Genomic DNA, 12,620 nt, shown 5'->3' on the forward strand with positions numbered 1-12,620 from the left:
GTGTTTAATGAAATTGTTTACAGGCATGTCAATTTCCAGTTTATAGAACGCTGATTGTTGCAGTCATGCAGACCAGGTGTGGTTTTTAAGAGTCTAGTGCTCTAGAGCAGTGAAAGGCGAACCATGTAAGTGTTTCGTCATCCAATGTGATTAGAACTTCCCGAGGAAGGATTTTCATTGCTGCGATCAATATATTCCTTTGATTCTAATTATGACTATTTTCCGCTCTGTGCATTATGACGTCCTGTCAACAGATCCCAATCGATGCAGAATAGTACCTAATCCCTGCAATGTTAATTGTGATCATTATCCTAGACACTGGAGGAAATAGCTCCAGTGCTGTTCCAAGCGAATGTCACTAACAGCTATATATGATACGTTTACACCTTAGAGCCAAGCAACCGTATCGTTGTGTCAGATAAGGAAGAAGTCGGTGTAGCTATTCCATTACACCCATAAACACATTCGGAATCAATCCGATATCTGTGCAATTACGATCTTACACATATCCAGGATGTCACTGTCATAGTAAATTAGCACCTTTATCGGCATTTACACATTTCACTGGCGGCATAATCCAATCATGCCGATGTTTATGTCACAGAGAACGTGAGCAAGTCATTCTTCCCCATGCAGAACGTTCACTTCACATGAGGGTGTGACACACGATGGTCTTGGTCCGACTCTTAGCGGTGTTAGGGCTGTGGAACCTGATTGGAAGAGGTACGTGTGCATATATAGTCATGCGTATATATTTATGATACCTGTCAAAGTGAGATATTCAAATATTGGTGATTTCAAACGTTGATGTTTTTTATACAATTTGTGAATGTCAGCACAATGGCAAAAAAGATACAATAGTTTTCTTTTCCTCAGGATGTAGTCAATGTATCAACTTTAAGGCAAACCAGTACTGTGATGCCGAAGCTGCTGTAGGTGAGTGTTGGCTCAGTGCACTTATCAACTGTCAGTGCCAGAAGTCCTGCAACTCGAGGCCAGTGTGTCCAGGTAGGTAACCTTTAATCACAACCCTCTCCACTAGACAGTAACATGAATTACACGTTTAAATTGCAACTTCACTAAACATTTAGTGTGACATTTCTCGTTAATAAAACAATGAATCTTGATGTTAAATATCCTGAAGTTTATTGTTTTCTTTACCTGTGTTACTGCTCAGCTGTACGTGTGTACAAAAAGCACGAAATGCACTCGACGTGTATGTAAGTGGGAAAGGAATATTCCTGATGTCAGATACAGCGTATAGAGCGTCTGTTTTTAGTTGCCCATCAAATGATTTGCCGCAGTATTACATCGATGCTTAGAGACCACACTGCCTAAACAACGAATTCAGCGACAGTTCAATTTACACTTCGCGAATTAAATCATATGCACCCAAAAAATATCATTGAAATAAAATTGTCATGATTTTTTTCAGAATCATGGTAAACCCATGTATGTACAAACACTTTGTCGTGATTACCCATGTGCATCCCGGTCATTGCATGAATAAAATCCCATGTCACGCCTGTCTGATAATAAGCGGTTGCGTGCAATTGATGCTTGAAACCGGAATTTCAGAAAACGTTGTCGTTCGGAGTTTTGGTGTTCATCTTAACGCCATACGAGGTACGGTACGAGGACTGGCTGAAAAGTTCTAAGCCTAAGTGGTATATCTCAGTCGGATTGAAACAAACTTTTGCCACCACCAAGTACAATTATTTAATGAATCATAGATATAAGAACTGCAACTGTAGTGTTATTATTGTCTTTGTACCAGACCATCGTGTGAACCTACCCATTGAAATCACCAGAAATGGACAAAACTGGCTATAGGGCAGTCATCAAGTACCTGCAACTGAAAAGGCTAACTCCAACACAGATACATGCTGACATGGTCTCCACTTTAGGGGATGATGCCCCTTCCTTTACCACTGTAAAGAAGTGGGCTGCGGAATTCAAGCGTGGCAGAGAGAGCCTTGACGATGACCCGCGGCCAGGAAGGCCTTCAACAGCAACCATTCCGGAAAACATTACCCGAGTGCATGACATGGTGATGGCTGATCGACGATTGACCACTCGACATATTGCCAGTGTTGTGGGCATCTCTCATGAGAGGGTTGAGCACATTATCACCAACGAGTTGGGAATGACAAAAGTTTCTGCAAGATGGGTGCCAAAGCTCATGACAGCGGATCAGAAACGTGTCAGATTCCTGACGACCCATGACAATTTATGCTGTTTTGAAACAGATCCCGATTTGTAACCATGGATGAGACCTGGATTCATCACTTTCAACCAGAAACCAAAATTCAGTCTAAACAATGGAAGCATCCTGAATCACCAGACCCCCCCAAAACCAAGTCGGTTCCTTCTGCTGGAAAGGTGATGGCTTCAGTCTTTTGGGGATTCCAAGGGTATTCTGCTGATTGACTATCTCTTTAAAGGCCAGACTATCAATGGAAGATATCATGCTGACCTACTGAGACAGTTGCGTGAAGCTATCAAAGCTAAGTGACGGGGAATGCTCACTAAAGGAGTCCTGTTCCGCCAAGACAGTGCTCCTGTTCACAAATCGGTGGTTGCCATGTCAGCCATCCATGATTGTGGCTTCGAACTCATGGACCATCCCCCTTATTCACCCGATTTGGCCCCATCAGACTTCCACCTGTTTCCCAAAATGAAAAAGGAACTAGCCGGTCGCCATTTTCCTAGTAATGATGACGTCATTTCCGCTGTGAATGACTTTTTTAGGGTGGCTGAAGAAAATTTCACCTTGGCCGGCAGCCAGGCCTTGTAGCATCGCTGGCAAAAGTGTGTAAACGTGGAAGGACAAAGATATGATAACCATCGACTTGGTACGGGTCTTTCACGGTTAGGCTTAGAACTTTTCAGCCAGCCCTCGTACCAGACTGGCAACACCCCGGACTGACCACGTTCTGGACGTCCACGAGTAACGTCAGGTCGGTAAGATGATGATGTCCGTCTGGTTCAACCGTGAAATCGGTTTCAGACTGCAACTTTGACAGCCCGCAGTATCCCTGGCTTACGTCCGATTTGTTTAAGGACTGAGAGAAATTGATTGCGAGAGAATAACATCCCACCACGTCTTCAAGCTGTACGTCTGGTGTTGCTATCTAGTTTTTCTGCTACGTCATCGAATTGTAAGCCTGGCATATTCAAGACAGCACCTGTGATTTAGGTTACAGGACTATATATGTTAGTCATCTTCACAGGTTTAAATGATAGTCCCCTTCACAGGTTTCATCTTGACAGTAGTGTTTATCGACGTCGGATGTAATGATACGCTGACGCGTGTGATGTTCAACATTCTGCATTTGGTGGTGGGAGCGTAATTCTATGGTGAAGTAGCACTGCACCCCTCGGAACCCCTCTGGTGGTCATCGATGGCAAATTTGACAGGTGAATGCTACCCTGACGAAGTTATCCGTTCTCACGTCCTCCAGATCCTTCATACCTTTGGACGTTACTTCACTTTATAGCAGGCAATGCACGCTTTTACGTTGCACGTGTGGCCTTCATTGGATTACAGAACACCTCCCCATACTCCCTTGGCATGTTGCTTCACAAGATCCGTCACCGAAAGAACATGTGTGGGGTTAAATTAAATGTTGTTTACGCCGACCTCCAAACCAACAGGTGACTTTGGTCCAGCTACGACAGGCCTTGGTCCAGATATTGACTTGTCGATAATGAGGCAAGCTTGTGCAATGATGGTCATACATGATACAGACTTGTGAGCTAATTACCCCATGAGATGACATTTACATAGGACATTTATGGTGTTGTCACTATCAAAATTGATTCATATTTCATGTACATCAATATAATGTTTTACTGCAAAATCGTTCTTAGTTTGCGTTAATTTATTTCCCATGATAGTCAGTGATGCACAGATATGTTTTTCCTTTAAAATACGCTCGGTGAGACTCAAACTGAACTCTTCCCTAAAAAGATAGGGAACATTTTATATACTCTTCAAAAACGTGGAAAGTCAGTAACGATTATGGCCTCCTCGAGCTGCTATCACCTCATGGCAGCGACTGCCCATGGACGCAACAAACTATTCCTGAAGTATCTGTGGCGGTGGTTGATGTTGACGGGCACGGCGATCCAGCACGTCCCACAGATGTTCAATAAGTGACAAATCTGCCGAGCGGGCAGGCCATGGTAGCGTAGGCACGTTGTTGTGACGCAGAAACTAGGGTCGTTGGTCGAAACTGGCGTTGTCCTGCTGAAAGATGCCGCCATTGACGTTGATGAAAGGGACAACGTGCCGCTGCAGGATCTCGTCTCAGTAGCGTAGACCATTCAGAGCACCATCCACTCTCACAAATAAATAAAGATCATCTTTGAAAAACGATTGTCAAAGATAGACCGGAACCAAATCCTCCGTGCAGGTGAAAAGTCGTCAAATCGCGTTTAGTCATTAGGCGGGTTGATTTTCATTGTCCACAGTAACATGTAACTCCCTACGCTTGCTTTAATGCCGTATTTACGATCAGATGGGATTGCATTGTCTATAAAGGCTATCAGCAATATGTTATCAATGCGTTCAGTGTGTCTCAGTATGTGATTAGTAGAATTTGGAAAACGTTTTGGACACAATAAATTAATGATTGGCTCACAATGTCAACAGCACAAGTCCAGTATCTATTAATAAAAAAACGGGCTTTTAAGAAATCAGCACACACAGCCAGTCAAATCGCTGTTCACTTGCGCAAGGCCATCGGAGGTCAACTTACTGACCAGATTAGTTAATGTCTGAATTTAACTAATTTGCATGCTCGACAACAACGTGTCGTACTACCGGTAGAAAACTGACACATTCTAGCCAGACGCCAATGGTGTTGAGAGCGTAGAAACTGTTGGAACTACCGATGTAATGTGATCAGATTAGTCCCCATTCATGGATGTGTATGAAGGTTTCCTAACGAACGTTAGGCGAACGTCAACTAAAGACATAAACATAAACGCCACTGCATATTGTCACCGTACTACCGACACATCAATAGTTGTGCCTAAACGCGCCTGGTCCACGTTTTCGCTTTCAAAACGATAACGCTCGTGCCCACCGTGCATGTATCACCACAATGCAATGGCCAGCACTTTTACAATGCAAAAGAAGCGGTACACCAAGAAGGCATGAAAACATTACATGTAATGAATCAAACTATCGGTTACAGCTACTTGAGTTGTCAGTATAGAAGAGGTAAATTTACGACGATTTCGTATTGGCCTTTTTCGATATGCACATGAATATTTATAGAAATTTGGGAATCCTCCGTACTGTATCCCTAGTGATGAGAGAAACTAAAGCATGTCTTGCTTAACAGTGTTGATTTTTCCTTCACAAGGGATAACTGTTTCAAGGTTCCTTCCACAAAGAATCTTTTTACTAACACAAGTTCTCATTAAATTGTCAGCTTGTTAATATACTTAACCAAATTAAAAACTTCACAATCCTAAAATTTTAACATTTTGACCAGTTATCATTGTGGGCCCTTATTGTGAATTTAAACAGTAATGGCCACGTATTGTCTTCAGATAACACCCGTTTTTGTGCAGATGAATTGATCAAAATCATGTGCACAGCACTATAGTGGCAAAAGGGTTTTTTCACGTGCAACTGGTCACGTGGTCATAATACCGCACGTGTTTTCAGCCATACTTGTTAGCAGTCATTAACTAAAAAAGAAAAACACAAGAAAACAAAAGTCTTTACGGCCATTTGTCATGCCACGCCTTTCAAATGTGCAACGTGAACGTGCCATCGGCATGTGGCAGACGGGAACGTCCGTAGCTGAAGTTGCAAGGACGATGGGTTGTAGTCGACGGACTGTTTATGATATACAGACGCATCTACAGCAAACAGGTACCACCGCTGATCGTCCTCGGCCAGGTCGACCACGTGTGACGTCACATGCAGAGGATCGTCAGATTGTCTTACGTCACCTCCGTAACCGATTTTTGACGGCTACATAAACCAGAAATGAACTGTTTGGGGGTAGATTGAGTGCGCAAAATGTTCGAAACCGTCTGAGAACTGCTCACCTTCAAGCACGACGGCCATACTGCGGGCCGATTCTGACTCAACTACACAGACGTCAACGTCAATTGTGGGCACAGCGACATTTACGATGGACTCAGAAGAATTGGAATCAAGTCGTCTTCAGTGATGAATTTCGATTTAATCTTCGATTTGCTGATGGTAGGGCGAGGGTGTGGAGGCGCCGTCATGAACGTTACGCCCTGTGTTGTGTACAGGAAGTTGACAGATTTCGAGGCGGATGTGTCATGGTGTGGGGTGCTTTCTGTGGCAATGCACGTTCCAGGCTTCTTGGCAACCTCAACGCTGCTGCTTACCGCGACAAGGTACTGGCACCAGAACTTCTTCCTTTTATGGCAGCACATGGACCCGGTTTGATCTTCCAACACGATAATGCCAGACCCCACACAGCCAATTTTGACAAGGCATTTCCTTCAGAATGCGGGAGTCAACGTCATGGACTGGCCGTCAAGGTCTCCCGATCTCAATCCCATCGAACACGTCTGGGATGCTCTTGGCAGAAGTCTGCGCACTCTCCAGAACCAACCACAGAATTTGCAAGATCTTGGCACCATTTTGCAGCAACAATGGCGTCGTCTTCCCAATCATGTGTTCACAAGTATCACAAGGTCCATGCAGAGGCTTTGTGTGGCAGTTGTCAACGCACATGGTGGCAATACACGCTACTGAACTTGTGTGCCATCAGATTCTCGTGCTTGGGACTTATGATTTAAACGGTTGATGTTATTACCGAATACCGTAGGTGCTTGGAACAAATTATGGTTACCACCGTTAATTAAAATCCTTCTTCGGACATTCATGATTAAAAATTACCTTCTCTGATACATTTGTCCGTTGTATATCATATATGGGATTTCTTTTAAAAATGTGAAGTTTTGAATTTGACTCAGTATAGAACTAACTGAACATTTTGAATGTACATAGCTATTTATTGTATGATATGGCAGTGTCTAATTATTAACTGCGATAGAAAGAAGCTGTGCCCACGACGGGGGGTAAAGCAGTTAATGTGGAAGCAACATTGAGCGTGTCGCTGGACGTCGATGCTGGATGTTGTGCTGCCTCAACCGGTTGTGAATGGAATCCGAAATGTTGATGTAGCAGTTTAGTATCGATTCCGTTTATGCACCAAACGAATATGGTTGTATTGTTGACGTGACGTGACACCCTGACAAGTCATGAATGTTGACTTGCTGTAGATAAATATAACGTCTCATGATATTGTGTTTCAGTGAACATTAAAACATCTGGCAACTCCGTTGAGCGCCATTCATGTTTGCAGCATACATTAGATTAGATGATCTAGATAACACGCCAACATACAAATTGTGCCCTGTGGATAAACATGTCCGTGCACATTCTGAATCACGACCTAAAAGTCGAGAAGATATCGTCATGAATAGGTGTTGAAATATGCATTATATAATTTAAGAATAGATGTATTGTTATTGAAGTTTATATGAAGTACAGTTTCACACATTGTTTTTCGTTCGTATATAATATAAATGCATCATTTGTTTAAGTCACGATATGGCTGAAATATTGCCGATGTGACTGTAAATATTAACTCAAACACTCACTCTGTAATCATCTGTTATTTTCGAATATCCCTCACTTTTTTAGAATATTTGACAGTAAAAAGAGTGAAATCCTCTTGACCCGTCCCCAGTTTGACATTGTTTCTCTCTGACACATGCTGTCTGCGTGGCAGGTGTATCGATGGATCAAGACTGTGCTTGTCTGGCGTTTGCCGCAAGATGTGACGACCCATCCGTCAATAACAACTGTTATACCACTTGCCAACGCCGAGTCGGTGAGTTGCAGGTCACGTACATGGGTTTGTGATGGATTTCAGCGCTACAGTCACCTAGTTACTCTAGCCTTTAGTCGCCGATATATATCTTGATAGGTACCCAAATCGGCGTAATACGGATTCGTTAACTATAGTATTTGGTTTATAAATCGTTTAACAAATCTTCACGTCTCAAGAGACTTGCCCAGTGAACATGTATGTGTATATGTGGTCACATTCCTCTACGTCATCATGTAGTCTTTGATATGGTCTTATCGGATGAAGACATATTGACATATAATTATGATTGTTACCCCAGATTTATTATTCCTGTCACATTGTCACATTGATAGTCGAACCCGAATGGAACAGACATTCATTAACACCTGCATGGAAGCATCATAGTAACAGGTGTTTGCTATAAAACAGCACGAACTGATATTTCTCTTTCGAGGCCACTGGCGGTAGACATGATTCTATGATTGTAGGAATTGGACAAATGTGTTATGAGTATAATATCATGGCGGTTTTCCGTATTGCAATTTGTTCAGTTTATTTATATATTTGTTATTCAGCATTATTCCAATACATAGCTAGCAAAGAAAGTGTCAGTGATGCCGCGACGAACACGTTTATGTTGTTGTTGTTTTTAATGTCAGATTGCCCATGAGCTTTTGGGGGGATACAAAACTGATCCCATCAGTATTTGCTTTACTCTCTTTGCTCATCTCTTTTATGTACTGGGCATTAATGAGCGTGATGGGTTTTATGCTGGTTTCAGCAGTATGTCAGTAATATTACTGCGCAGCCGCGGACACGTCTGGCACATTTGCCTATGTTATTTAAGGTATCCTTCTATCTCGTAATAACCTTCTGGGTGTGTGGGGGTGGGGGATGCGGTGTTACTTTTTCCTGGTACTTTTTCCTTTTTCCTAAAAGATATCCCGATGTTTTTATATGATATTTCTTGCTTTTAGACGGTCTATAATTTGGATAAAACACTCCTCGGCTTTGGTTCGCAGTTTTACATTTTCAACAATTCTGTGCAGCGACTGTCTTCTCCCTCGTGTTTACATTTTCAACCAGAATCTCTGAGGCGTGTTTTCTCCTTTTCAAATCTGCGTCACACCTAGCATCCATTTAGGAAACTGAACACAGGCATTCGGAGTGACTGCACCTTCCTCAGTTTGTCCATTTTCCGTGGGTCTCATACCCCTGCTTTTTTAATGATTTGTCACAGGGACACGAGTTGCTCAACAGGCATTTATTAACTATATATCATTTAATGTCAACAACAAAATGTTACTATAACTCAGTTCGTTCTGTGTAAGATATAAAAGTTATCAATCATCTCAAACAACCGTACTGAATTGTTCCGCATAATATTTCGGGACTGTGCGGCATTAATTAAAACGTTGGTGCTTGAGTTGACCCGAGGCTGTCAATAGCTGTTGACAATATTACGCCTTTTATAACATATTGTTTGTACTGTGCGTTACTAATAGGATCATATGTTTCAGGTGTGGTATGTACCGCCCTGCCAAGCATTAGTCACGCGTCGCCGTCCAATCCCAGTCCTCTGTACGGAGACAAGGTGACGTTCTCTTGTAACGTCGGGTACACCCGGGAAGGGGGAGGTGAGGGACTTAGGATCTGCATTCTGGATGGTAGCTGGGTCATCAGTAATAAAACAGGCACACCGCCTGTGTGCCAGGGTAGGTTTCTTTCATCCGCTAAGAATTCGGATTTATTCACGTCGTGAATTTTATTATATTCTACATCAGTATATTTTAGAATACTAAATTGCAATGTAACGGTAAGCACGGGATATTTCTATGCATTTCTTTAGCGGTCAGCTGTGGTTCTGCCCCTGTAATAAGGAATTACGTTGCATCATCCGCTACGGGAGTCTATGAAGATACCATCACGTACGACTGTGCCCTGACGTCCGTAAGGACAGGAGGCGGCGGCGGCGCAAGACATGCGTGCACTGCTTCTGGCGTGTGGGTGGCGGACAGCAGGGACATCTACCCCCTTTGTGTTGGTGAGTCTGTTTTATATACTCAACAACAAAAGTTCCTGTGACACCAATATTTTAGTGTATCTTTCAAACAAGTAAAGTTTGGTTTTCAATATTGTAGTACATGTATGGAATCAAGTCACAAACACGTAACTGCTACAGAAAAGCACGCATTCCGTGCAAAAAATGACCGACGTCGAGGTGATCGTAAGATCGGTTCGGGGGCGGCAGCGTTATGGTATGGGATGGAATTACAGCAAGACAGAGGACCCGTTTGATAGTGGTAGAGGACTATCTCAATGGACAGCGCTACCGCGACCAGATCATCAGCCCTGTTGTTCTACCGTTTTTGCGTCGTCATGGCCAAGGCATTACCTTTCAACATGACAACGTCCGGCCTCATATTGCTCGACTTGTTCAGGATTCTCTTCAACAAAACAACGCGAATGTCATCCCCTGGCCGGCTCGCTCCTCTGATCTCTCACCAATCGAGCACATATGGGATGAGATGGATCGGCGCCTTCGACGTCAACCACATGTTCCACAGACTCTCCAGGAACTTCGAAACATGCTCCAGCAGATATGGACAGATATCCCACAGGACTTTGTGCGACGCATGGTCCATTCCATGAGACGAAGATGTATTGCTTGCATCGCAACCAGAGGTGGGCACACACGCTACTGATTTGTAAATTGACATTTTGGCATGTTCATGTTGTTTTGGTTTTGTTATATGAAATCACGCATTTTCTGAAGTCAGTATGGCAACTTAAACCATTTGAACACTTACAGGAGTCTTTTATTTGTTGCAAACCGAAATTGTTTCAGATTTGGTAAAAAACATAACTTTGCATTAAATTTTAATCAATGTCACAGGAGCGTTTGTTGTTTAGTATATATAATTATCAACTTATCATTCTGTTAGGGATTCTATTTTACATTTGTTGAGATGTCCATTTTCTTTGCAACGTTAATATCAGTTTGTTTAGGGTATAGTAAACACAATCACTTTGCTGTTAAGTGTGTCCCATGGGTACCACAATACACGGTAATTAATAGTGGGTAAATTGATTCTGTTTACGTATTTGGTTACAGACGCTACCAACTACTATCATGACTCAAGTTCAGAGATAGACACAGGTCTCACTCCAACACTGAGCGCGGTGTCTGCCCGGAGTGGCCTGGACTGTGCAAGGTTCTGCTCGATTTCTCCGTTCTGTCAAGGATACACATACAACAAAACTAACACAGTCTGCAGTCTCAACGTGGGACCTTCCCTCCCCATAGTCACAGATATGAAGAGAGTGTATATGCAGAAATAAAAGACCATATGTAATGTGGAAACAATACGGATTGTTTAATAGTTTAAAGGGAATTAAAGATTGTAAAATACGAGCTGCATTTGCTTAATCTCGCCATGGGCCCCAGTTCAAAGAAGATGATCATGTCGTAGTGACGTCATAATAGTGGTTAACGTGCCAACATGCCAGTATGTGTTTCCACGACATGAGGAAGGTGTAACTCCCTTGTCTGTTTCCTTTACCTGATTAAGGTGTTACTCCGCCTGTTTCCTCTACCTGATAAAGGTGTTACTTCCAGTCTGTGTTTCCTCTACCTGATAAAGGTGTTACACAATGAAACACATGCTATATTTGGGATAACACTTTCTTAGTAAAGAACAGATTCTCGTACTTTTTGGGTTGAGGTCCGTCCGGGATTCGAACCCACACTGCCAGAATGAGGCAGCGGTCTAACCCACTCAGCCACTGAGGTTTCCACAAAAAATGAAAGTCTGACAACTGGTAGTCTAGATCACGTACTCTGTGTACCCCTTTGACAAGTGTAAATTGGCTCGGGTCCCATGGCCGAAAGCTATGAACACACAATGTCATTTAGAAAGTAGTCAAATGTAACAAATGCTATAAACACAATTTACGAGAATCTGTACTTTACTAAGAAAGTGTTATCGTATATATAACGTGTTACATTTGAACACTTTCTAAATGGCATTGTGTTTTTGTTTCTCAATGTCTGTGTTTCTTCTAACTGCTGAAGGTGTTACTTCCTGTCTGTTTCCTCTACATGATGAATGGTTACTTCCTGTCTGCTTCCACTGCCTAATGAAGGTGTTACGCCCTATCTGTGTTTGCTCTACATGATGAATCGGTCACTCCATGTCTGTTTCTTCTACCTGATGAATGCGTTACTTCCTGTCTGCTTCCAGTGCCTGATGAAGGTGTTACGCCCTATCTGTGTTTGCTCTACATGATGAATGGGTCACTCCATGTCTGTTTCTTCTACCTGGTGAATGCGTTACTTCCTGTCTGCTTCCAGTGCCTGATGAAGGTGTTACGCCCTATCTGTGTTTGCTCTACATGATGAATGGGTCACTCCATGTCTGTTTCTTCTAATTGGTGAATGCGTTACTACCTGTCTGCTTCCAGTGCCTCATGAAGGTGTTACGCCCTATCTGTGTTTGCTCTACATGATGAATGGGTCACTCCATGTCTGTTTCTTCTACCTGGTGAATGCGTTACTTCCTGTCTGCTTCCACTGCCTGATGAAGGTGTTACGCCCTATCTGTGTTTGCTCTACATGATGAATGTGTCACTCCATGTCAGATTCCTCTACCTGATGAATGCTAAAAGCGGCGTTAAACCCAATTTTCTCACTTACTCACTCTATATTATGAGGGTGTTTATCATTAAAACATTACGACG

The 12,620-nt window shown here is 42.8% G+C and overlaps 1 protein-coding gene across 1 annotated transcript; it reads left to right on the forward strand.

Moving 5' to 3' along the window:
- The first annotated feature begins 638 nt into the window (after window positions 1-638).
- On the forward strand, window positions 639-11,222 carry LOC139463335 (sushi, von Willebrand factor type A, EGF and pentraxin domain-containing protein 1-like). Its single transcript, XM_071244585.1, has 6 exons — window positions 639-723; window positions 877-1,008; window positions 7,800-7,901; window positions 9,401-9,595; window positions 9,730-9,924; window positions 10,996-11,222. Exons 1-6 carry the CDS (start codon window positions 669-671, stop codon window positions 11,220-11,222), a joined length of 906 nt encoding a protein of 301 aa, XP_071100686.1. The 5' UTR covers window positions 639-668.
- The last annotated feature ends 1,398 nt before the right edge of the window (window positions 11,223-12,620 follow it).

The sequence above is a fragment of the Haliotis cracherodii genome, unplaced genomic scaffold (genome assembly GCF_022045235.1).
Source record: "Haliotis cracherodii isolate W230 unplaced genomic scaffold, xgHalCrac1.p SCAF_16, whole genome shotgun sequence".
Classification (NCBI taxonomy): Eukaryota; Metazoa; Mollusca; class Gastropoda; order Lepetellida; family Haliotidae; genus Haliotis; species Haliotis cracherodii.

Excerpts from the sequence above, each read along its gene's own strand:
- LOC139463335 (XM_071244585.1), top strand. The coding sequence starts at position 669 with ATGGTCTTGGTCCGACTCTTAGCGGTGTTAGGGCTGTGGAACCTGATT. Across the intron at positions 1,009-7,799 it reads CTCGAGGCCAGTGTGTCCAG|GTGTATCGATGGATCAAGAC; the intron begins GTAGGTAACCTT and ends TCTGCGTGGCAG. Across the intron at positions 7,902-9,400 it reads CACTTGCCAACGCCGAGTCG|GTGTGGTATGTACCGCCCTG; the intron begins GTGAGTTGCAGG and ends CATATGTTTCAG.